Here is a 25,653-nt window from a genome sequence, read left to right on the forward strand (position 1 = left end):
ATAACGGAACAGATAGTTTAGTTGGACAGTAGTAATCTGCATATAGTGTTACTAGGGAATATATGATTTTAAAAAGCAGTCAGAATGCTTAAGGATTTTGACAATATCATGTTTTAAAAGTGGGTTAGTTGAGGGCTTGTAAATGAGCAGGTGGTGCTTTTTCTCTCAGTATCTCTCAGGCAGTTTTGTGAATATGCATTGTGGCTGAGCAAACCTCTGTGCAGATTCGTACTGGAGGTATCGCATACTTTACTGTCTGTATGCATTTATTGGTCTAGGTAGATGTTCTATTACTTTGCAGCTTTGCCTTTGGCTCTGTTTCATATTGTGGTGTAGATGCTTTCTCCTGGATCAGTTTGCGTTTCTTTCTCTCGGCTTCACTGTAGGATTTCTTACAGACAGAAAAAAAGTACCTTCCATGTTATGTTCACCACTGGGGAACTCATCCAATGAAGGCATAAAAAAAGTATTCTTAGCAATAATTAAGCTGGTCCTCTGTGAGGCTGAAAATTCATTTTAACAATTGCATTATAAAAAACATAAAAAATAAAAAGAGAGAGAGTTAACTAACTGAAATCTAGAAAAATATTTGTATTAATAAATTGAGAAAATATATTTCTATTGCATTAAATATATACATGACTGCTTAGATATTTATAGACTTGGATCAAGTCCCCTCTCAGTCTTCTTTTCTCAAGGTTGAACAGACCCAGATCACTCAGCCTTTCCTCATAGGAGAGATGCTCCAGGCCCCTCACCATCTTTGTGGCCCTCCGCTGGACTCTTTCCAAAAGAAGACTGAGAGGGTACCTGATCCAGGTCTATAAATATCTAAGGTGTGGGGGCAGAATGGCGAGGCCGGACTCTTTTCAGTGGTGAGTGGAGACAGGACAAGGGGAAACGGCTGGAAACTGCAGCATAGGAAGTTCTGCACAAACATGCGCAAGAACTTCTTTACAGTGAGCACTGGAACAGGCTGCCCAGGGAGGTGGTGGAGTCTCCTTCTCTGGAGATGTTCAAGACCTGCCTGGATGCCTACCTGTGCGACCTGCTGTAGGGAACCTGCTTTGGCAGGGGCGTTCGACTCGATGATCTCTGGAGGTCCCTTCCAACCCCTACAATTCTGTGATTCTGTGCTTATAGCTGTGAATTGATCTTTGACAAATGAGTGAATTTATCTAAAACTTCTGATTACCTGAAAGACTGAGCATGTGCTGAAATGTTTAGAATATATTTTGATGTTATTTTAGTTCATGGATTGTTTATCTCTTAATTTTGTCAAAAATATGCTATCTCAACATAATGATTTTCTTTTCCAGATGAATTATACTTCTCTGCAGTTTGACAAGCCTATAATAACTCAAGAATCTTTTTCCTTTTTTTCCATGAACTAATCTCATTTTTGGTAGCTTTTCTTTTTTTCATAACTGCTTTGTGTACCAGTCTGTTATGGAAATGTACTTTAATGTGAACTTGCATATTGTGTGTTTTAAGGTGGTGGAGCAACTCTCACATGAGGAAAAGCTGAGAGATGTGGGACTGTTTATTTACCCCAGAGAAAGGAAGCCTGAGCATAGATCTTGTCTGAAGGGAGGCTGCAAAGAGCCTAGGCTGTTTTTAGTGGTGCCCTGTGGCAGAACAGAAGGCAATGGATGCAAACTGGAACACAGGAGCATCAGAAAGCACTCCTGTGCTGTGTGGGTAGTGCAGCACTGGCACAGGCTGCTGGGAGGCTATAGAGTCTCCTCCTTGGAGGAGATCTTCAAAAGTCACCTGGATGTGGCTCTACTTCAGGTGGGAGTTGGTCCAGGTGACCTCTGGAGGTCCCTTCGAACATCAAGCAGCCTGTGGTACTGAGAATATGTTGTCTTCATTTAGGATTTGTTTTAATTATTCTGCAAGGAGTTTATTTGAGACAGATTTAGAGATAAACGGATAAATGAGCCAATGATCTTGGGCAGTTTATTAAATAAGATATCAGCATAACATCTCAGATTTAAAGTGGCATGTAGGAAAAAGCAAGAATTTGTATTCAGAATGTTTATTTAGAAAGGAATACTCCAGTTTTCGGGAGAATAAAACCCAGCAACTGGGTAAATCTCCTTTGTATCTACTGCTTTTCTTATGCCCTCAAGTACCAAAGTTATTCCTGTTTTTATGTAACTGATGGGTAAAATGCTTTCCTGTTTTTTAAATTTTATAGTAACTAAATTGTTTACAGATTTGCAATTAAAACTGTAAAATAACAATCACTGTTGACAAATTATAAAATTATCTTCTTGCAATCACTTGTATCCACCTATAGTTCCTATTTCATTCCTCTGGATCCAGATAAGACAATGTAGAGGGTGTTCTCATATCATCAATAAGTGAAGTGTAGTTATTTTACACCTGCATCTTGCTTCATTTTTTATCTCTTGGATTGCTTCACTTGCTAAGCCTGCAGATAACTTGGGAATGAAATGATTTAGTGAGAGCATATTCCTGAACTATCTAAGGAAAGTGTTTTAGATATTTAAGCTCTTCTTGTCTCCTATACAGAGATGTGGCATTTTCAAAGTGCTGTTTTACCCATCTGAAGTGAACTGTGTATGACAAGTGGGGTGATTTGTGCTCTAGGAAATGCCTTTCTTGCCCCCACCAACTGCCAGGTGAACCCAGGCAAAGAGCTGATGGCTTTAGATGGCTGTGGTTTGCTGAGAGAAGGCCACCTGCTGTGTATTTCAGTTCTGACTTCTGGTTTGTTAACAGTCTGACATTGTGTCTGTTTTGTTTTTGTAGTCCGTTAAAAACTACACCAAATGTCACGTGAGAAATGAACAGATCTGCAATAAGCTGACCAGCTGCAAGAGCTGCTCTCTGCACCTGAACTGCCAGTGGGACCAGCGGCAGCAGGAATGCCAGGCTTTACCTGGTAAGGGCTGCCAGCAGGGATGCTGCTTTTTATATTTGTCAAAACTGAGGAAATCTCCTTCATTATCGTGTGCTCTTGCAGCCTGGAAGGCCAGCTGTGTCCTGGGCTGCATCAGAAGAGGGGTGGCAGCAGGGTGAGGGAGATGATTGTTCCCCTCTACTCTGCCCTGATAAGGCCCCATCTGGAGTACTGCATCCAGCCCTGGGGCCCCCAGCACAAGGATGTGGAGCTGTTGCAGTGGGCCCAGAGAAGGGCCATGAAGATGATCAAAGGTCTGGAGCTTCTCTCTTATGAAGATGGGTTGAGGTAGTTGGGCTTGTTCAGCTTGGAGAAGAGAAGGCTCTGGGGAGACCTTACTGTGTCCTTCCAGTACTTGACGGGAGCTTATACGCAGAAGGGAGACCTACTTTTTATACAGTCTGACAGTGACAAGACAATGAGGAATGGCTATAAACCAAAAGAGGGGGGATTTAAGTTAGATGTTTAGAAAGACATTCTCAGAGGCAGTGGGGTACTGGCAGTGCTGCCCAGAGCTGTGGTGCCTCATTGCTGGGGGTGCTCAGGTTGGGTGGCGCTCTGGGCGCTGATCTGGTGAGAGGCACCCAACCCAGGGCAGGGCTGGGGCTGGATGCTCCTTAAGGTTCCTTCCAACCTCAGCTATTCTCTGATTATTGCTGAGTTTGTTTATTTAACGAGTAGGCCTAGATTTGTTTTATTCATGATGACTCTTCACTAATAGGTGAGCCTATGCAATGTGAATACGTGTAACTGCAACTCACAGATTGCTGGTGTGCAGACTGGTGATGGGCTCCAGTCTGTGGGGATCCCTACGTGCAGAACTGAATTGCTGTACTGCCACTCTGTGCTGTTACACATTCACTGACACTGTTACTTCTGCTGGCTGGAATTTTGCCTTATAAATTATACTTGAATTATACTTCGATTTAGCTGCACAGATATGGCCCGAGATCTAGTTTCTTGATTGTATAATGTTAGTAATACTATGGAAGCTGTGAATATTAAAATGCTAATATAAGATATTCTCACAAGGTGAAAGCTAACATTTTGAACAATATTTATTCTGTGATTTGTATTCATAACTACGTATTTGCAGGTAGATATCAGGGCCTTTCTCGTTTAACCTTTATGTCCAGTTGAAGTTAATGAACATCATTTCTTACAGAAATTGCTAACATGTATATACAGTATTAAGCTGTGTTTGTGACGTTTATGTAAATATTAACTGAAATAATTGCTCTGAATTATTTTCTTATCTTTTGATAGTTATCTACATCTGGGTAATGCTGAAATACGTTGAAAAGGAAATACTTCCTAAGATGTTACTAGAAATTCTTATCATTCTGATTGTGTTTCTATTTAGGCTTAAATATGATAAAGTAAAATAAGATACAGTTTTGATCTCTTAATTCCAGAATGGTTGCTTTCATGTTTTTTGAAATTTAGACTGCAATTAAGTAAACTGATTGCTAAGTGCTCTTAATTATATACATCATCTGATCTTTAATGTAGTTTTGCACAAACATGAATACAGAGAAAAAGTGTAATAACAGTATTTTTATAATGAAAGTTATTATATCTCTAATAAATATTTCAGATAGCTGTACATTAGTTTTCAAAATAATGTTCTATTTCTTTAATGAGAATGCTTGATATTGTAGTATTATATTCATTTGTTTTTATTTTATGTGACTTGAAAATGGAACCTTATTATTTGCCTATATTTTGAACTACAGATTCAAGAAGATAAAATTCATATTTTCTTAGAATTTCTAATTGTTTTTCAATTCAACTTCAACCATATGCTTTTTATACTAGCTCACCTGTGTGGGGAAGGATGGAGTCACATTGGAGATGCCTGCCTCCGCATAAATTCTAGTCGTGAAAGCTATGACAATGCCAAACTGTACTGCTACAATTTAAGTGGGAATCTTGCTTCATTAACAACCTCAAAAGAAGTGGAATTTGTTCTGGATGAAATACAGAAGTACACACTTCAGGTAACTTGGGTAACTGTAATTGATGTTCCCGTGAATTAAATTTTCTGTGAGGAATCTATTTTAAGGTTTTTTCCACAGTAGACAGAGTAAAGTGTCTGCCACCATAAGGACTTGAAGGAAATGTAGTGTGGTGCTAAAGATTGATATCAGTGATGTGTAGGATATTAAAGAAAACTTGTACTTAAACCTAACGACACAGCACTTCCCAAGTGTTTCTCCTTACCTGCTTTAACTGCTTCAGGTTACTGTTTACAAATGACTTTCAAGAGATGAAAAGAAGGCTGATTAGAGGAATTCTAGTCCTCTTGAGCGCACTGTGACAGCAGGAATCAGTGTAAGGCAAAATATTTTCTAATGTAACACAGAAAGATGTCTTGGCTTTCATATCATTGTAAGTAAAACTCTTAAGATTGTTTTTGGGTGGTGAATACATTGACTATTTCAAAAGGTAAGCTTCAATGACTACTGGCCTGGCATGACTTTTCCTTCCTTCTGTTCTGCTCATTTTGTAGTGGAACAGACTTTGCTCATGATACATGCAATTTTAGCTGATGAACACCTTCTCTTCAAATCAAAAGGAATTTTCTTTGTGTTTTCATGGGTAACACACATAGAAGTTGTAGGTATGTGACGATTCTTCAGCCCATATGTGAAAGCATTGCTTTTAGTTGCCTCTAAGTAAGTTAATCTTAGTATAAGTGAAATGCATTTTCTTCCTTTATGTGGACATTAAAATTAAAGTTATGTTAGATTAAAAAGAAAAAGAGAGAAGTGGAATAAACTCACCTGCTTGAAAAGAGCATTGTTGTGAATACTGCAGATCAAAATGCTCTAGAAGTTAGTGGTGAGCCCTATCTTCAGGAAAGTGTAAACTAATGTTTTTATCTCCACTGAAATAGCTTCTCCCTACAGCATCTAAGGAAAGGTATTAAAAATACAACATGTAAAAATACACAACAAAGTTTCCTCTAATCATCTAAGCACGCTATTTCCTATTTTTAAATCTGGTTATCATACTGCAGTAATGGCAGTCTGTGGCTGAGAACAACATGTCCAAGGCAGAATTGTGTCTGTCTGCTATCTCTAAAGTGATTGATGGCAAGGTACCACTCATGACTGTGATGTCTAATGGAAAGATAGGCATGGAATGGGTGTGAATAAAACTTCTTAAAGCCTTTGGGATTCCCAGACAATTCTTTTTTTTACTTTTTACTTGAATGTTCTCCCAGCTGCTGCATGGATTTTTCTTTAATTTAATGCTATTGTTCTGCTGAATGTACACCTACATATACCTATATGTGTACACTGTGTATGTGAGTATGATATGTGTATACATACACATATATATGCTCATGCATACTTTTTTTTTTCAATATATATTTCTGTAAAATATAGAGCCATTTAATTTCTGTTAGAAACAGACATATTTCAACTGGAAGTCTTTGGATAAAGAAAATACTTTGTGTGGATGATGTACATAAAACAACTTGCTCTGACTCATATCACCTTCTTTAATTAATAGCTGTTGTCCTTTATGTAAAAATTCATGGTACTTCCTAAGAGCTTTTTTTCCCACTTCTAAAAGCTTGTCAGTGTGAGACAGAATACATCTCTTTTCCCTATCTGGACCTTAGCTGCCTTGGAATTACATTACTGTAATGTGTTCTGTTGAGGAACGCTGGGAGGACTGTCTTCATCTGTTTGCTTACAGGTAGCTTAGAATGTAGCAGCATTTTCATTAACTGTCTGATTGGACTGGGAACCTGTAGTGTCAGTGATTGACTACGTCAGCTGTTCAGGGAATTGCTCTGAGAACTCAAGATACTTGTTTATTTTGACTTCAAGCTCAACACCTTCAGATCTTCAAATTACAGCATCTTTTCACATGCTGGTCCTGGAAATGCAGTCAGTAACTGCCTATGACAGTATAAAAGAAAGCAATCATGGACACAGCCGTACATTGGTGAAAACATTACAGTCTTTGATAGTCTCATGTTATTTGAAGGGCACATGCAAACCTGTGCCTTCATTTCACATGGGCTGCAAACAACTGGGGACAGGGAAATGCTGAAGAAGTGTACTTTGCTGCTGGAAATCTCTAGCTTCCTATATGTGCACAGTGTGGGCTCAGAGGAGCTCTGAGGAGCTGTGCTACTACATGAAGCATGTGGGAATGCCCTGCAAAGCGATGATAGAATGAGTCAGAGCTTAATTATCAGTCTGATAAGGGTGGTGGAAGGAATTGGTTAAAAGTGCATACGTGCCTCAGGGAAGGAGATACAACTAGAGGTTATATATTTCAGTTTCTTTCAATAAATGGAGAACTTGGATGGAAAACTTTTTTTTTCCAATAAGACAAATATTTTCAGTTATTTGCTAACGAAGGAAAGGGAGTAGTAATGCTTTGGTTAGAAGATCTCTCGTGACACTGTACTTAATGAAACCTTCAAAAATGTCCTGTCAGCTGACACTTTGATGTGAGATAATATTAAAAGTGTAATCAAAATCGCAATAACAAAATCATAAAAGGCAGTGATTTGTCTAGTCACATATCATGCCTTTTTTTTTTTTTTTTTTCCTGTGGTCTCCCATTAAAATTGCTGTACAGCAGATCCTCAAATCTAACAGTGTGTACTGGACTTCTGGTATGACTGAATACTACCTGACTGGCTTGAAGTATTCATGAAAAATTGCTCTTTGTGTTTGGAACCCAGATTTATTGTAGTGTGTTTTGGTTTTTGTTTCAGAACTTTGAACTTCTGCAAGGTGACATCCTACTGTGTGTATCTTTATTCAAAAATGTCAGCCAATGAGGTGATATAAATTTTAGATACCTCATACACAGTTTAGGCAATTGTAGACAAATGTGTGCACTTCAGAGGCATATCTCAAGTTAAACAGTCAGTTAGTTACCCGAATCTCTAATGGAATGCTGCCACGATTTACGCTGTTTTTCAGTTGCATTTAAAGGAAAAAATACATTTGTATCTGTCCGATTGCATTTATTCTCGGTGAGAGAGTCTGAATGTGTTATCAGGTTTGACAGAGGCTCTCTGAAACTTTGCTTGATTTTCTTTTGTCTGTCTCTTCCTCTCAAACTGCAATCATGATGATTTAAGGTGCGAGATTTCATTTCAGATGGCTTGTTTCTGTGACAGATGGTGGTGTGGAGTTCACAGATGTAGTCAGAGCAGCTGTGAGGTGAACACTGTGCCTTAACCTGAAGGTGGAGAGTGTGACTTGGGGGAGGTTAATGTCAGAGGCTTTCAAACCTTTCTCCTGTGTGGAACAAAAGCTTTCGGGATTAGGGAATGGGTCAGAGTGACATTTCAAAATAAGAATTTGAATCTGCTTTTATGTTTACTTTATTTGATATTCTTGTACTGAGAAAAGAAGGAAAATTTTCGCTACTGTTGACTGTTTTAAAGAACTGCTAAAACAGTATGAAGGACTCAGAAATTCTTGACTTTTCATAGAAGCAATGTGGGGGTTTGTAGCCCCATTAAGTCCTTCTTCTGGGACAAATCTAGCTTCATTTCTTCATCAAGCTTTTAGAGTAATACAAAAGATTGATGTTTTGGAGAAACTGAGAGGGAGAAGATTGTCCGTGTCTGTCACGGAGTTGACCAGATCAATCTATGTCCGTGACAGGGGCGACAGGCCTCTGCCCTCCCCCCCCACCCCAATCCCACAAAAATGGGAAGGAAGGAAGGGAGGAAAAGAACAGCGGCAACAATCTATGGAGGAAAACTTATTTTACTATAATATCGGAATACAAAATAACACAATATACAATTTAATTGAGGTTAATAAGTCAGACAAGATAAGAGAGAGAGAGTTCCTGGGACCGATTCAAACCTGAAAAGCTTGGAACGGCTAGGAAAGCACCTCCAGCACCCACTGCCAGGCAGCAAGAGAGCGCCCCCCCACCCGGAAGGGCCAGATCCCGTGACTGCTGTAATGTACAGGGATAGGTAGCTGGGATTGGGCAGTGACACTTTAATGCCCCGTACACTACATGATGTTTTGATGTGGAATACTGAAACCCAAAAACAAGAAACAAAAACAAAAACATAGAACCATGACAGTGTCTCTACATTCTGTCAAGAACTCAATCTGTATCAGTATTTTTTCTTAATTCTGATACTAAACTGGAAATACATAATTGCCTCCTTTTAAAGGATGAAGTTCACTTGGTATTAAAAAAAGTGACAATGTGCAGACCTGTGCAATGAGAAATCAAAAACTGCTGGACTTGCAACTATATTCTAAAATGATGGCCAGCAACTGAATTTGTCTAGTTTGTATTTTCATTGAAAATAAATAGAATTCATTGAGAGAATGCCGAAGGAAACACGATGGACAGACAGCAGAGTTCACAGGAAAACAAAATAGTGCTTGACATTTTTTTTAATGCTGCTTTATTGACCCAGTAAGCAAAATATTAGATTCATGTATTTCTGCAAAAAAAGATAAAAAAAAAAAATAAAAACAACAGCAGTGTAAGGGTAATTAATTGTTTCTGATATTATCCTAACATGTCTATATTTTAAATGAGCATACTAATTTAAAAGTGCAATTAGTTCTCTTGTGAGTTTACCTACCACCATGGGATTTAAAGTAGAAATAAAAAATTTCTTGCAGTTAGGCAATAAATTCTGAGAAGATTTGGTTTTGATGTAGTAAGCATAAACAAAAATGAGAATGGTTTAAATGATGCATTTCATTAGATTAACTGTTTACAACTTTTCCTTTACTGTGCTGTTTTCAGGGCCAGGCATTCTTTATAAATCACTCTTGAGTGCAGGTTGTGGTTAATTAGTGAGCTTTGGATGGCAGTGTTATTCCTTGTTAGCTCCAAGTATTCTCAAAGGACTGCATGTTTTTAAGGCTTTGTTTTGTTTGCTTGCAGTGAAGCTGACATCTACTTGTTTTTTTTTTTTTCTGAGTTGGTCTCTTTCTACACTTCCTAGCAGTCCATTTTACCATTGTGTTTGTGGAGATGTAATACATTCTTTCAGCATTCAACCTCTGTATTGTTACATTAACTGTCCATTAGTTCACCTCTTGATCAGCTAATTTCCTACTTTCAGAAAGGTGGGAGCTCAGCTCTCTTTGGATGCCTTGGGAAGGGAACATGAACTCTCTGTGTACATATTAACAAAAATAAAATGTGTAGGTAGCTATCATAGGATAAATGCATACTTTCTTAACAAAAGCCCATCAAATGAGGTAGTAACTGAAAAAGATAATTTCTCTTTTTATAGCTCTTATTCTCATAAAGCAGTTTTTCACTGATAATGATGTAGAAAAGAATGCTAAGGGCAAGCTCTTCTCAAAACTGTGAATGGTGTGGGAATGCAAGCGTTAAGGGGCAGCAGTATTTTCAAGGCTCTGTTGTGTGCTTTTATGAGGGCAAGGAGTTTAAGTGGTTCTTGAGAAGTTCTTAGAAGTTTTTTCGTAAGATATTGTGACACAGACAAAAAGAAAACAAAGCAGAAGTGCACTGAGAACTTGCAGCAGAACTTAATATCCAAAATGAAAAGAGTTGAAAGGTGGAGATGAATTTGGTGATAATTATTTTTTTTTTTAAAGAAATGCATGGTTGCTCAGCACTTTCTATGATTATGAAACAGGGTAATTATATGCCTTGGTACTAATTGGCTATTCAGTAAAGGTAGATTTGCTCACTTTACTCATCTGCAAATTATTCAACCTTCATTTAGTTTGTGCTGAGGCAGCAGTAGAGCCTGAAAAATGTTGTGTGATAAATAAAAGATTGTGTTTGCTGTATATCTCGAAGCTACTTAGTCTGTCTTAAATCTTCAGAGTAAACAGTGGAATTAATGTGAAGTATCAGCTCTGTAGTTAATGGTACACAATCTCACTTTCTAACTTAATTCCATAATTACTACTCAGAAGAAAATTAAAATGTTAACTGTATAGAAAAAGAGCACATTTTTAAGCTAGTGATCAGCATTTAATAAATGGATGTAATTACTAAAGCTTGTCTTATGTTCAACTGAGTAGGACGGTTGATGTGAGTACAAAGTGACATGAAATATTCCGTAGGGCTGTGTCATATGATTATAATCTCGCTCTTGTAAGATGAAAATAAATCCCTGTCCCGCAGTTTTCCTCTGAGTTTAACAACACCCAAATCTTTTCTAACTTAGCACAAAGGTTGATTTTTCACTTAAAAAGTGTTTTGGCAAGTTCTTATCATTGTTATGAATGATTGTTCTATAAAAATGGATAATCCTTCACTTGTTGTATTACAAGCATAAGAGCATGGCTTATTAAAACTGGATGCTGGTTTTAAAAACTTGCCTAGAAGGAAATAGGTAAGGAGAGAATCATTTTTAGAAAATGGTTCCAAGGTTTTGATCATGTAATGGGTTGAAGTTATGGATTATGACTCTCACATTCTTGAGATATATCTGATTGCATTCCCCAGTGCGAGGTTAGTATGGCCTGTTACAAGCTTTCCCAAGTCAGACTTTACCACCTGCTGTACACCGCATTGCTTTTTGTTTCACTATAAAAATTCCACTGAGCTATACTTTGATCATTTCTTGGTATTTTTCCTCCTTCCTTTCTTCCTTTATCTTTTCTCTGACAACTTACCTAGAATGCTGTAATGCTATTGCAAAAACTGTAGTTGTTGTTGATGTGGTTTTAAAATGAATGATATCTAATATGTAACCACGGTTTTCGTAGATACATTCTGAGCCCCATTAAAATATATATATATATCCACTGATACATTTCAGAGTATTCTTTTTCTTTTTCAAATCAACTTCTCAATTTTAAATAGAAATCATTAATTGAAATAATTTTGAAATCCTATGAAGAGTAATTATCTGTTTTACACAGTCTCAAAACTTTTTTTTTTTTTTTTGGTTCAGTTTTTTTGTGGATGTGTTATCATGTAGATGAAAAATAGCTTTTAGCTTCTTTATGATTTTACAGCAAGAGAACAAAAATGCTCAGTGCTAATGTCCAAAGTAATGACAGATTTTTGCTTGAGAAAATAACCATAGTTTGTGATTCTTTAGTGGCAATTTAAAGTAAAGAAAAATTTAGAGTTGTAAGTGGAAGTTCCTTCCTTAGATGCAGTTGTGAATCTTGATTAGAAGAATTGAAATTAAGATTATGAGTCAGAGCAAATGGTTAGTTTATGCAAAACAGTTTTACCAGGTAATAAAGCTTATGTATTAAGGAAGCGAGGACTTCAAATAAGCATGTTCATAGTTAATGTATAAAAATATAAACCACTTATTTTAAATGCTATTTTTTTTCCAATTAAGATAATTTCTTTAAGTTGATTGAAAAATACATTATTAAGGCAAACAGGACAATTAAGTTGAAATTAGTTTGTCACAGCACACTGGTTATGGCAATGGGTGACCGTGAAAATTCTGAATTTTTTATACACTGTTTGCATTTTTCTGTTGGGTTTGACTACACAGCAACAGTCATTTTTGCTTGATGTTATCAGCACATTAACTCTGCTGTCTCTAGCAGTTTTTGACTGTAGTCCACCACATCATGGAATCATTGCCGCACAATTCAATATATGCTTTAAGCATGTCCTTGGAGCATTTGGCTGGCCTATTTTTCAGCCATCATCCTAACTACATGCCCAAAGCCACACAAGTGAGTCTGCAAGGCTTTGATATGTGTTCGATAGCATGCTAATCGGTGCCAGGTCTGTATTTAAACGTGTTGCAGAAGAGCCAAAGATGGTACATATGGAATTTGAGATATCTGGCACAATGGCTGTAGGTTGTCCAGATACTGCTGCTGTTAGGAATGAAGGCAACAGCTGTATGATATGCATTATTTTTGTTTGAAGTCTTTCATGTTTTGGGGGATGTTGCTTTTATCTCCTGTAGCTGCTCTGGCCTTCCTGATCCTCCTGATGACTTTATCATCACTTAAAGGGTTTTGATGCATTCTTACTCAATAGAAGAACTTCCCTCCAAATGTCACTTCTCCCTCTCAGTTTTCATTATTGGCCTGACATGTTTTTCACCATAGCTGGACTAGGATCTCTGTTTTCATTGAACTGATGCTAGGGCTTAATTACTTGGCAATGTAATCAAAATTGTCAGTAATGTGTTGAATGTGTTCTTTTGGGTAGAATCTTTCAGCTCCAAAGTAGGCATTTAAAGTTATTTTAGGTCTGTTTGTCAGCAGAATATCTTATCTACAGCCTTGACATATTCTGTACAAACCTGGGTGTGTTCTAGAGAGGAATATCTAAAGCCATGCATAAGTACCTACAGTTTTTTGATGCGTATGGACCGCATACATCTAGAGCAATCTGGGCAATTAAATAACAAATGCAAGACTTATCTTTTGTCACCTTCCAGACGCCCAATGGCATGCATCACCACCCTCTTTCCAGTACCTGAAACCTGGAAGCACTCAGACACTTGAAAAGTTGGTCAGCTGGGAAGCAGTGAAGTTATGAAGCCAATAGAGAAGTGAGACAGGAGAGCAGAGGGTGGAATTTTTGCTGAATTTTCCTGCTGCTGTTTGAGTGTTTCTAAGCATGCATCATTCCTTGTGGAATAGAACATTTCTTACTCATTTTCTAGTTTAAGTCTGTTCTTGCATCTGCAAGTCTGTTAGATGCTTAGCAGTTTTTATTTGATCATGTTTCAAACCGATAGGGAAGAAGAGGGAGAGGACACAGGGTACATAATTTAGGAAGGTGAGGAATACTAATCATATTCCTCCTGATTTTTCTGAAGGAAAATTTATGACCCTTCGTTTTTCAGATGCTGCTAATGAGGCAGAGGAAAGAGTTGAAGAATGCTCTGATCAGGTATAGATTTAAGGTGTCTGAAAGATTAAACCTGAGTGGCTGAAGAAAGATGTGAGATGATAGATGAAAGAACTGAGACACAACGGCAATGACTCTTGATTCATTTGTGAAATAACACATAGATCTGAAACCAAGGCAGTTTACCTTTAGGTATATTGTGGTGTTTTACCTACTTTGGTCTGTAAATTACATCAGTTGAGAACTGAATTCATGAGTAGATCAGCATATTTTCTTTGGCGCTAACAACATCTGCCCTTTGTCTGGTACAGATGGTTGTGTGGTACTAACTCACCACAAGTGTTGCAGACCATGGTCTCTCTATAACTCTTCCCTATATTTAAACGGAGGTTGTTGATAACCACCTGTGGACAAAGACTACATGAGGAAAAATGTTTGCTTTCAGTATCTTGAGATTTTGAAGTGATAGGAATAAGAATGTTTTATAGATTTATCTCGGAGCAAAGGCCTTTTTCCTGCTTCTTTCTAGTTAATTGTACAAATAAGATGAAATGATAGTGAACAAAATTTGTGATTTAATGTTACTGATGCATCTTAAATATTTTTTAGAACTAATGCTTATTATGGTTGTTTGTAGGATAGAATAAAAAACAAAGGTATATTCAATGTGTACTTACTGGCATTGGAATAATGGATGTGTCCCTTTCATCTGTCTCTGATGTTGATGTTGATCAATATCAGCAGTACAGATTTTAGAGGATATTTGTCCTGCTTTTTCCTTTGATTTCTATGAAGTACTAACTCCTTTGTTTTATCATCTGTGTTGACTTGGCAATTGCTAAGAGTATCCACTGGACAAAATAGTTCTGAGTATTCAGCTAGGCTTATAATTTTTTATTGAATGTTATTAGTGAATATTTAACTAATTACCTCTGATTTGTTTCATTATTCTTCACAGAAAATTTCACCTTGGGTAGGTTTACGCAAGATCAACATCTCCTACTGGGGATGGGATGACATGTCTCCTTTTACAAACACAACTCTGCAATGGCTTCCTGGAGAGCCAAATGACTCTGGCTTCTGTGCGTATCTAGAAAGAGCAGAGGTGGCAGGTCTGAAGGCAAATCCATGCACTGCAATGGCAGATGGTCTTGTCTGTGAAAAACCTGTCGGTAAGCAATCTTTTGTACTCAGTTATTGTTACTGTAATGATTAGCAAGCTGTCTGGATTTTCACTTGGCTAAAAGGGATTATTGCCAATTTGGATTAAGCAATTACAAATCAAAATTTTACTTTTACTTTTTGAAAAGTATGAAGCTTTAATTGAGAAAATGAATAATATTCCTAAAGCAGCAAATATTTATTTGTAAAGTTGTGTACATAGCTTAGTCTACATAACACCAAAAGTCTTATAAGTTGGCTCTGAATTAGTAGTCAGTGTCAACGGGAACAGTAGCATTAAGAGTCTGTGATTATGTTCAACAAAGCTGATGAAGCTAAAAACAACTCGTCTTTTTGAATATTACTGAACGTTGCTGAACATTTTAATGATCTATATGTTTTGTTCCCCTGTTAGGCTTGTTTGTATCTAAAAAATTCTACAACAGATAGTCACTTCAGTCAGCTCTCAATACTTTGAGAAAGATGAAAAGGGGTTGACTAGCATCCTTCAGTAAGATGACCCCATTACTGCCTATCCAAGGAGGCTGGAAAACTGGGAAGCTTTCTCAGTGCATGCCTCTTCTTTGGAGTCCCAGTAGATAAGTTGGTAACCAACGTTAATGCCTACAGTCACAATTACTCAGGGATGTCATGAGTAGGCTCCTGCACAGAACCCTAATTATTCTATGTGATTAGAAGCTGGACTCTGGCACTTTCAACACCTACTCATATTGCAATTTTTTCTCTAGGGGTACTTGGTGTCCTAAAAGCTATAGATACTCAAAAATCTATTGTTAGAGCTGTTAAAGGTGTTACTTACTCAAAATTTCTTTGTTTAAAGGTAGTTTATTTTAACCTTGCTTTATCAGAATTTCTTACAGCTGATTCTTGTTTTTACCCTTCACTTACTAATGAGAATTATAACTCCTGTCAAAAGATGATGCTAGACCCTTATCCTTTACATGTTATACTTCAAATTAATGTATTTATTCTCTGATTGTCCTATATATTTCTTCATAGCTGTGCAGTTGAGCACGCAAAACTCTTTAGGTTTCCTTTTAATCCTTATTTTTTCACTGTCAATAACATTTTCAGTGGAAAGTAGCTACAATGTATGTAGCTACTACATACATACTACATATGTATGTACTATACATATATTGAATTTATATGAATATATATATGAATATATGAATCTGGTATTTTAGCTGAGACGTTGAACTTTTGTTCAAAATCACTATTTTTTGTTCTTTCTAGTTAGTCCCAACCAGAATGCAAGGCCCTGCAAAAAGCCATGTTCCCTGAGAACAACATGTTCCAATTGTACAAGTAATGGTATGGAATGTATGTGGTGCAGCAGTACAAAGCGATGTGTTGATTCAAATGCCTATATAATTTCCTTCCCATATGGACAGTGTCTAGAATGGCAAACTGCAACATGCTCCCGTGAGTACCTTAATGAACAGTAATCCTATTAAATATAATGATGTAATTTTTTCCACTCAGAAGTATACCTGTTTGAATAGAATTAAACACTTTCACTAGAATTAAAAACAAATTCACATAATGACTTTATTTAGTCACTAATTTCAGCAGGCAGTATTATGTATTTCTAGATACAGGTGAAATATTTGTGTCTATCTTAAGATGAAACATATTTAATCTTTTGAAAGAGGTGAAAAGTGTTTATTGCTTTCAAATAAAGAAAAATAATCTTTTTTTTTTTTTTGATGACTAGCTGTATTGTGTGAGATGATGTCCATGAGTTGGAACAAAATACTGGTAAAATTGGAGACCTAATATTATAGACCTTAGGTATGACATCCAGTTACTAAATAAGGGAGGTGAACTGAAATTCTGTTGTATTTTGTTTGTAGAGTCAAAATAGTCAATTTTCCTACTGTGCAAAGATAAAACAGTGATATAATAATGATGATAATAGTCTTGAGAATACTGTAACCATGGTAAAAGAAATGGTCTTAGTCTTCATTACATTCTAATTTGCAAATGCTGATTATAGACTCTTGCAAATTACTTGTCCTCTCCATAGAAGTATAAAGAGTTCAGGCAAATGAAAGGGAGGTGCAGAAAACTTTTTCCTGATGTGATGAGATAGGGTCAAGTCTGCAAATGTACAAGATGGCTCACATCATCCTTAAGATTTCTTACTTTGTCAAGCAGCAAAGGTATTCTCCAGACATCCCTTTTGGAAACACATTTCATCAGAAATCAATTCACTGCCTCTCTAGGAGAGAAAGAAACCTATTCAATGTACCTTTCAGTGTACTATTAACTGATGCTACCTTTTTTTTTTTTTTTTAACAAGTCTGTGATGACTGTACCTTGTTAAGTTGAACACCAAGAAGTGCCATCATGTATCTGTGCCATATTTCATGTAGATGCATAAGCGATGTGTTTGGTGCTTTAGATTCTTGTCTCAGTCAAGATTGATTTGAAAAAAAATCCTCAAACATCTTCCTACAGAAGACTGGTTCTTATTATTTTCACTAATTACTGTCCTTAATAACTTGATTAAAATATTGCCCACATGCGAAGGACTTCAGCACAGTGGGACTTGACCTTAATGTACAGGACTCGAGAAGCTGACCACTGAATGTGGAAAGTAATACAGGCAAATTTTTCTTTCAAATGAAACTATCCAAGCAAAGTGGAACTTGCAGAGCCTGTATTACTGTTTTGAGACAACAGCATAATAATTCATAATATTCATAAAATGTATTGATCCAGTGCAATGTTGACCTGTTCTGGTAAATTTTCATGCTTAGTAGAATTTAGTTGTTAATTCAAGTTCGGCATGGACTCGAAATAGGGTTTGTCCTCTAACCCTAGCCATCAGCCCTCATTTAGTCTAAGAATAAAGAAATAGGATCACTTAATTTCTTGTCCCATATACGTGTGTATTAATGATACTGTAACTGTAAAGATTAAGCTTTTTTTTCTGTCCTTAAAAAACTTAGTTTTACATCTTAGAAAATGTGGATGGTGAATTGTGGCAAAACAAAACGTGATTGAAAATTTAGGGATAAAGTAGACAGAATACCACATGAGTAATGCTTAACTTTTAGATGTGGCATACATTATGTCAGTCCAAACTTGTAATTCTGTTGTGTTTCTGTAGTATTTGCACATCATGCAGGTTCTTTGTTTGAGGAATACAAATGAAAATGTTTTTTATTTATTTGTCTTTTTTTTTTTTGTCAAGTCTGTAAAACTTAATGTTGAGTAAGCCAAATGGAATTTGATATATGCCAGATCATTATTATGAGTTTTGTATCAGAATATGTTTTCTATTCAAGAAATGAAAGAAAAACAGGACTCTATGTTCATAGGCTGATTTATTTTTTTTCAGTCTGAAGCATTAAACAAGAAGATTACTGTATAACTGAAACATGATTCAGACTAGATTTTAACTTGAAAATTCTATTAGTTAGATTTATTCTTATTGCTGCTGAGGTAATGAAACATTAAGTGGATTCTCTTGTCAAAGAGTAGTGTTTCTACTGGAAGAATAAGATGCGAATTATTATCTTTAAAACCAAACACCTCCACTTCCTGCCCTACTATCCCAAGTCAAAAAAAACAACTAAGCAACAAAACAAAGCCAGCCAGATGGACAAAAACCTCATTCTCTTTTATTTTGTTTAACGATTTATGAGTTTGGGGATGTTTGTTCTGGATTGAAAAGAGATTTCATGCAAGCATATGCATTTTAAAAATTATCTGTTCATTTCAGTGAGACTGAATTTTCGTATTTTGGAAGGAAAATAAAGAATGCCATGTAATTACTGATGTTTGGTCATTTTAATATTTGTTTGCCGAAAAGTTGCATTCCACACGTCCCGTATTTTCTGCCCGCTATGATCTTTGACCGAATAGCTGACAGTAGAACACCCTTGGACGACATGTGGAATTTCAATGAAAAAAAAAAAAATCTTCAAATATCATGTTTTTCTAAAATAATTTATTTAGTTCTTTTCAGTTTTTCAACTGAAAATAAAATTTTGGTTTGAATTTGAATTACCACAGTTTTTTTTTTCCTCTTTTATTATTGGCCTTTTCTTGAAGTCTAAAGTATTTCTATTGGTCTAAATAGAATAATAAATTGGTCTTGAAGTCTAAAGTATTTCTATCTGTACAGTCTACATGAGTATGTTTAGTATATTTGCATTCTATGATAAACACAAAATATATATTTAACATAAGATTTGAATTTGGATGAAGATGTGAAATTTCGCTCTTCTGTGTCATTATCTTTGTTGCTTTGTGGTATAACGAACATCTGTAGTATATTCTGTGATCTTCCATGTTTAGACTAAACATGGAAACATACTGATAAATTTTACTGAAATAGTTGAATTTGTGCCAGAAAGTAGAAATGCAAAATTATTTATTCCTGAAATGTTGTATAATCCTAGCATCTAGTTTAACAAAACAAAAACCAAACAACAACAAAGCGAAGGAAAACATAAAAAGAATACGGAAACAGACAAGCAAACAAAGAAAACTTCTCTTACATTAATACTGTATTTCATCTAAAAAAGCTCAAAACTGCTCTGGACTGAGGACCTGTGGACAGTGTTTGGAACAGCCTGGCTGTGGGTGGTGCAATGATCCCAGCAACACTGGAAAAGGTCAATGTTTGGAAGGATCATCGAGAGGTCCAATGAAACCTGTTGGCATGCATTCTACTGAAATGGTGCTTGATGCCACTCTTTGTCCCAAAGAAAAAAGCTATGAATGGTCTTTTATCCAGTGTCCAGGTAAGGTCTGCTGATTTATTGTCCAATTTTCTTTAGATTTTTTTTTTTTTTGAGTAGCATTTCTGAACAGAAATTAAGTTTCTCTGTTTAGACACACTAAATTAATGTATTTATTTGATGGAATACAAATAATATGTTTATGGGATGGATGTTTTTCCAAAATGCTCCCTAATTAATTTGTCTATTTTGTCTCTGTCTAGAGCACGCAAATTTGCTTGGTTTTGTACAGATTTGTGTGTAAAATACACTACTTAATCAAAATTACAATTTAATTGCAAATTATTTCTCACCAATTCCATCCTTCCCCCATTTGAAATTCAGCGTATGAATTTGCTTCAGCTTTTATGCTGTTCTAGCTAAGAAATCATCTATAAGCAACTGCTAATGGCCAGGAGCATGAGCCTCCTGCATCTCAGCTGCTCACACTGAGCTTCAGCTGGCTGTGAGAAAGCACTGCAGGATCGTGAGTGTCTGAGCAGTGCTTCCAGTTACCTTTTAGACCTTGAGACTAAATTGTGTAGTGCTTTTATAATATCAGAACACTGAATTTAAGCCATGTTGATCTGACTGTAGTACTTTTAAGTTCATTGGAAAAGATATCAAGTGCTTTAAGACAGTGGAGGTTGAACTGATATGGCCACACAAGGGCAGGAGTAGTGCAGGTAGCTGGAAAGCACACAGAGCTGGACAGACTTCCAAGGGTATCCTGCAATAAATAATTTTTAAAAAGATGACTTTATTTTTTATTTTATTTTTAGAATAAATGGTAGAATTTTACTATAGCGTTACTTTTCCAGTCTGTATTCCTACTGCTGGTAAATATGGAAGCTGGGGCTTCTTTGGAATCAAAGGCTTTGGTACATGCAGCTGTGTTTGCTCCTCTGGGTACTTCAGTTTTTTTTTCCAAAGGCATTTGTATAGATTTGATTTGAAAACAAGCAAAAAACTGTGCTCTTTTTTTACTTTTAGGCTCATTGGCTTGCAATCTATTTATTTATTTATAAGTCTTACTTTAAGTCATTCAGTGTGTGAGAAATACAAACAGAACTCATGCAAAATAGAGCTGCAATTCATAGTATTTTCTTTTTCTGAGAAGGCAGTAAAGTGCGTAGAATACTAGACTGTGTGCAGAAAGGCACCACAAAGTTGTCTGAATTCAGCATTCTTTGGAAGGTAAAAAAAATCATAATTTCTTAAGAGATTTAGCAAACAAAAAAACAACAAACAAACAAAAAACACCCACTCTTATTTTCCAGTATTACAGAAATACTGGATACTTGTTTACAAGATTTTATAGCCATAGCTACAGAAGAAGAGATTCTAAACTTTGAGGTTGAACAGTTTCTGAGCCAAGCCTGGCAATGACTGTAATTCTAAAACAACTCCAAAAACTTTTAAGGCATGCAGTGAGAGCCACTTTTACTTCTAGCCAAAACACCAGTCAATGTGACATTTAGATTAAAAATCCAAATTACAAAGAGTAAACAGAAATGATCTTACTGAGATAGCTGCCCTCTGCTGAGTCTACTGACTCCTCACCAGTAGGGGTTTGGCAGGTTTGACATAATCTGACACTTGATAAGCTTTGGTAATTGACACATTGCTAATCTGCTGAGTACCATGAGTTGGAGGTCCCACTGCAGCGAGATTGTCTTGCTTTCAGCCAAGGCCTAACAGTGGAATTGATAGGTTCTAGCAGAATTCATGTTATGGTTTTTCTTGCAGTAGCAATCAGTGCTTTCTGAGAGTCTGTGGGGCACTGGAACATGGGAGGAGTGTGGTGTTAGAAGATCAGTGGTCTTCATTGTTATTGCTTGTCAAAGAGCTTAATTAGGCTTTCAGGGTCAAACATAAAATATTTATGTAAGATTCCAGTTTCTTCTACTTTCACCAAAGTCACACTGTGTAGGTACTAGAGATGTCTGAAGTGGTTCTGATGCCTTAAAAAAAATATCTCCTAGTGTGCCAAAGCCAATGAAAGGACCAGAACTGTTAAAAATAAGATGATGGGTGTTTAATTTTTTATGTATGCCTTCTCTCACCAGCGAATACGGTAAAGAGTAAGTTGATTTTCTCCACTGCAGTAGCATTTCAGATACTTCACAAAAGATTGTGTGTAGGTATGGTATCAGTGAGTGATTTGTGGACTCTTAACAGGTTTTCTAAGGGGCTACGCAGCATTTTAAAGCTATGTAAGCTGGATTCAGTCACACCAATACTCTTTCTAACAAGACTTAAGCTCAAAGTCACCCTATTATCAACTATATATAATAAAATATATATGTGCTGATGATTAGTCAGGATTAAACTTATTGGATTTACATTTTTCTGCAGTTTTGTAACAATGTAAGAATGATTTTATTCCAAAGAGCAGTATACTAATGGATTTGTAAATGTTGTATTCTAGCTTGCCAGTGTAATGGCCACAGCACCTGTATCAACAGTAATGTTTGTGATCAGTGTAAAAACTTAACAACAGGAAAACAATGTGAAACATGCATGCCAGGATATTATGGAGATCCCACAAATGGAGGACAGTGTACTGGTAAGTTCTGCTGGCATTAAAAAAAAAATATTGAAATAAAAATTTATATAATATGAAATCCACTTTCCTTTAAAGATTAATTGCTGATTTGATACCAGATACACTGATCAGATAAATTAATTCAAAATCTAGATTAATATTTTTAATAGCAACTTTGCATTTGGAATCACTGTTTTGCAGTTGTCGCTTGATCTGCATGCTCTAAGAATGAGGCTGTAATTTAAAGATGATCTCTCAGGCAAAGGTAGAAGGAAACTGTTATGTGGGGAACGTCACCTACATGGTGGTACTTCAGAGAAGTATCATTTCGTTGCATTTAAGCAATCCTCTTGTAATGAAGTACAAATGAAATTTGGTATTTAAACATGCTTAATAACACTCAATTCTGTAAATATGTGATGCTCATGGAAAAATAATGAATTCAACAGATCAGCAAGTCTTATTCATGCAAAGTTTGGGCAGTGTGATTTAGTAGGGACTGTATGTTACTCTAGCCTTTTCAATCTGTTTCTTTTTATAATTTCAACATTGGAGAATTCTCCTTGAAGTGAAAGAAATTGAATGATAAAAGTGTTTGTTGTGTATTGCTGTAGGACTTCTTTTTTTTACTTGCATGAGTGATTTTGAAGTTGACACTAACTCCTCTCTTTATAACTAAATGGGAGTGTGGGAATATTTTTAATATGAAAATCTATTAAGATAGTTGAGATTTAATATGATAGGCAGTCAGACACTTTTCTCCTGCAACTCTTCATCTTTGATATTGGTGTTTGTTTAACTGAGCCTTTATCTTGAAGTATATTTATTCATTTAAAGGGCTCACTTGTTCCTCAGCACTTTAACACCCAGTCAATGCATGAAGCTGCACATCTGGTAAACTTAAGCACAATATATTAGAAATGTGTTCAAGGGGATGGAAAGATTAATGCCTGCCCCTATTGACAGTTGCACATTTTTCTGGTGCTTTATGAAGCTTTAAATAATTCCTAATAGTTCTCTTATTTCCTGAAGTTGACAAAATGTTCTTTTGCTGTCTATAATACCTTTACAGCAAAATGACTTATTACTATGGCTTTTATTCTTCAGGGATACATTAGCTATCTAACCAAATAAGCATTCCATCACCTTTAGTGAATTATGTGTCTTACAATAATGGCTGAAATCAATTTATAAGGCTAGTAAAATCGTAAATTTTATAACTTGTTTTTTCAACCCTAAGAAGGAGTTCATATATTAGTAGATGTGATTTTAACGGGAGCTATTTAGTGTAAGGAGTACCTTAAAAATAAAGATAGTAATTATTGTGAAGCTTTGTTTTCATTTTTATTATTTATCTGTATTATATTTTGAAGTATAGAGTCCATTAAAATTTACACTAGTTTAAGTCTTTAAACCATTCTGATGAATGGTTAGTTATTATGGAATTAGTTATTATAGAATGGTAGTTATTATGAACTATTAGATACTACTATTGCTTTTGTGATAGCATCCAAATTGTGGGCAGGGATTTCTGCAGAAACAAATATCAATATAAAAATATTAGTATAAAATGGTCATCTTGCCTTTTCTTGGATTTAAGAGGGCTTTGGACCAGACATCGTCATGCTCCTCTCCTACTTTGCTGCTTCCAGCTGAGTTTCTGGTTGGACCTTTCCAACATTTCTCCCTAGTCTCATCCTTCCTAAAGAATACCTCAGAGCTGATGAGGTTTTCCTTTTAGGATTCTGAATGAAAACTTTTAAAAGGAATGATCTTGCAGTACTACAATATTCTTCCTATATTAAATTGCTATAGTTACATGGGTGTGACTTGATTATCAACTGGTGAACAGTTGAAGATGGGAAAAGATGTTGTAACCAGTGTCTCTAATTGAGAGACGACGTAGTGTACAGTGGGAGAAAGCCTGAATATCTTTCTCAGTATACTTATATACAGAATAATTTATTTTTCCCTACAGGTCTCACAAAAGTACTTATGTATTCTGTAAATTCTACTGTTATAGGTAAAATTCTGCTGCTAAAATCCCATTTTAGGTACAGTTTAGAGGGTATGGATATCAAAATTATGTGATAGGAAATATTAAATATTGATGGATTTTTTTTTAAAAAATAAAACAGGCCTAACTTTAGATGGAAATGGAGATACTAGCTTGTTCTCTCAGTGATTTGTGCTCATGTTATGTTTTCTTCAAGGTTGTACTACATATTCTTGAAATGCACAACAATTTTATATACATTCTAGAAAAAGCAGAGTAGGATTTGTACAAAAGACTGCAATGTGAAATAACAGAAGAAAGCAGTATAAGAAATTGCTTGAAACAAATTTGTGTTGTCTTGGCAAAAAATGTTGAGCATTATTTTCAAACTTATTAATCATCCACTTGCTTGACAATGTTAAAAAAAATAAAAATACTCTAACTGCTTATCATGTTGTCATTTGCTTTATGCAAGATATTTCTGAAATTATTCTTTAAATGTATGAGATGCCAGGAGAGAGTTCTATATACTAACACATGACACATACTGTGAATATATAATACATTTAATAATAAGATAACGTAAGCTCTCTGCTTTATTGCCATTTTTCATAAGGCGATAACATCCCAAACAGTGTTCAGTTTTCCCATAATTGCACTACTATTGCTGTTGCTTTTACAGTAGGAGTGAAGCTGTGAGTTCCAGCACATTGGGAACATTGTGTTTTAACTCCCACTGCTCTCTCTCTCTGATCAACCTTAAAAGACATGATGTTGAAAATGCTAATGAGCCTTTTGCAAAATCCTTTTACCCAGACAGGCTGCATGGATAAAGTTTAAGTGAGCCTGTAGTATTACAGGTCTGCTGTCATCTCTGCTGTTGTACAGTTGAAAATTTCAACATCAAACACAACAGCTTCCTCCTCGATTTGATTTGTAATCATTCTGTTCGAAAAGATTTTTATCAGATCGTAAGACTATTAATTAATGTAAGTGAATGTGATTCTTGTGAAAGTGCACTGGATTGGTAGCATCTGCTGGAGCCAGGTGAAAGGTCTGGGTACCTTCCATGTTCATTTAGAGCCTGGAATGTGAAGGGAAGGCACAGCTGTTGTTCGGCTGTTCTGAAACATCTGTCTTGGAGAGAGCACCTTGTGCATCGTCTGCTCTTTTATGCATTGTGTAGCTTGGCACTTTTCTCTTGTTTTTATATAAATGCTTCTATATAGCTATGACTGTGTATATGTGTGTATATACATAAACCCACGTATACAACTCTGGATTTTTATCATATAGGACTTAAATTTCAGATTGAGTTCCTAGCTTTAAGGTATCTTGAAGAGGATGAACTTACCCAGGCAGTAAAACATTTATTTAGAAATAATTTCTGATTATTTTTGTTTCTACTCGTTAAAAGAAATAAAATGTATTTGTTGCTTATGAATACTTATGAAAGGTTGTATCT

General features: G+C 35.9%; 1 protein-coding gene across 5 annotated transcripts in view; it reads left to right on the top strand.

The window, feature by feature from the left end:
- ATRNL1 (attractin like 1) overlaps positions 1-25,653 on the top strand; it is a 425,500-nt gene that overhangs the window by 97,619 nt on the left and 302,228 nt on the right. For all 5 annotated transcript variants that reach the window (XM_042863594.1, XM_042863598.1, XM_042863596.1 and 2 more), the window contains exons 14-19: positions 2,782-2,914; positions 4,751-4,932; positions 14,685-14,898; positions 16,145-16,333; positions 19,450-19,668; positions 22,076-22,213. In XM_042863594.1, coding sequence (XP_042719528.1) covers positions 2,782-2,914; positions 4,751-4,932; positions 14,685-14,898; positions 16,145-16,333; positions 19,450-19,668; positions 22,076-22,213 — 1,075 coding nt within the window. The remainder of the gene's footprint in view (positions 1-2,781; positions 2,915-4,750; positions 4,933-14,684; positions 14,899-16,144; positions 16,334-19,449; positions 19,669-22,075; positions 22,214-25,653) is intronic.

Source organism: Lagopus leucura, unplaced genomic scaffold, assembly GCF_019238085.1.
Source record: "Lagopus leucura isolate 7727_CA_CO unplaced genomic scaffold, USGS_WTPT01 Super-Scaffold_741, whole genome shotgun sequence".
Lineage (NCBI taxonomy): Eukaryota > Metazoa > Chordata > Aves > Galliformes > Phasianidae > Lagopus > Lagopus leucura.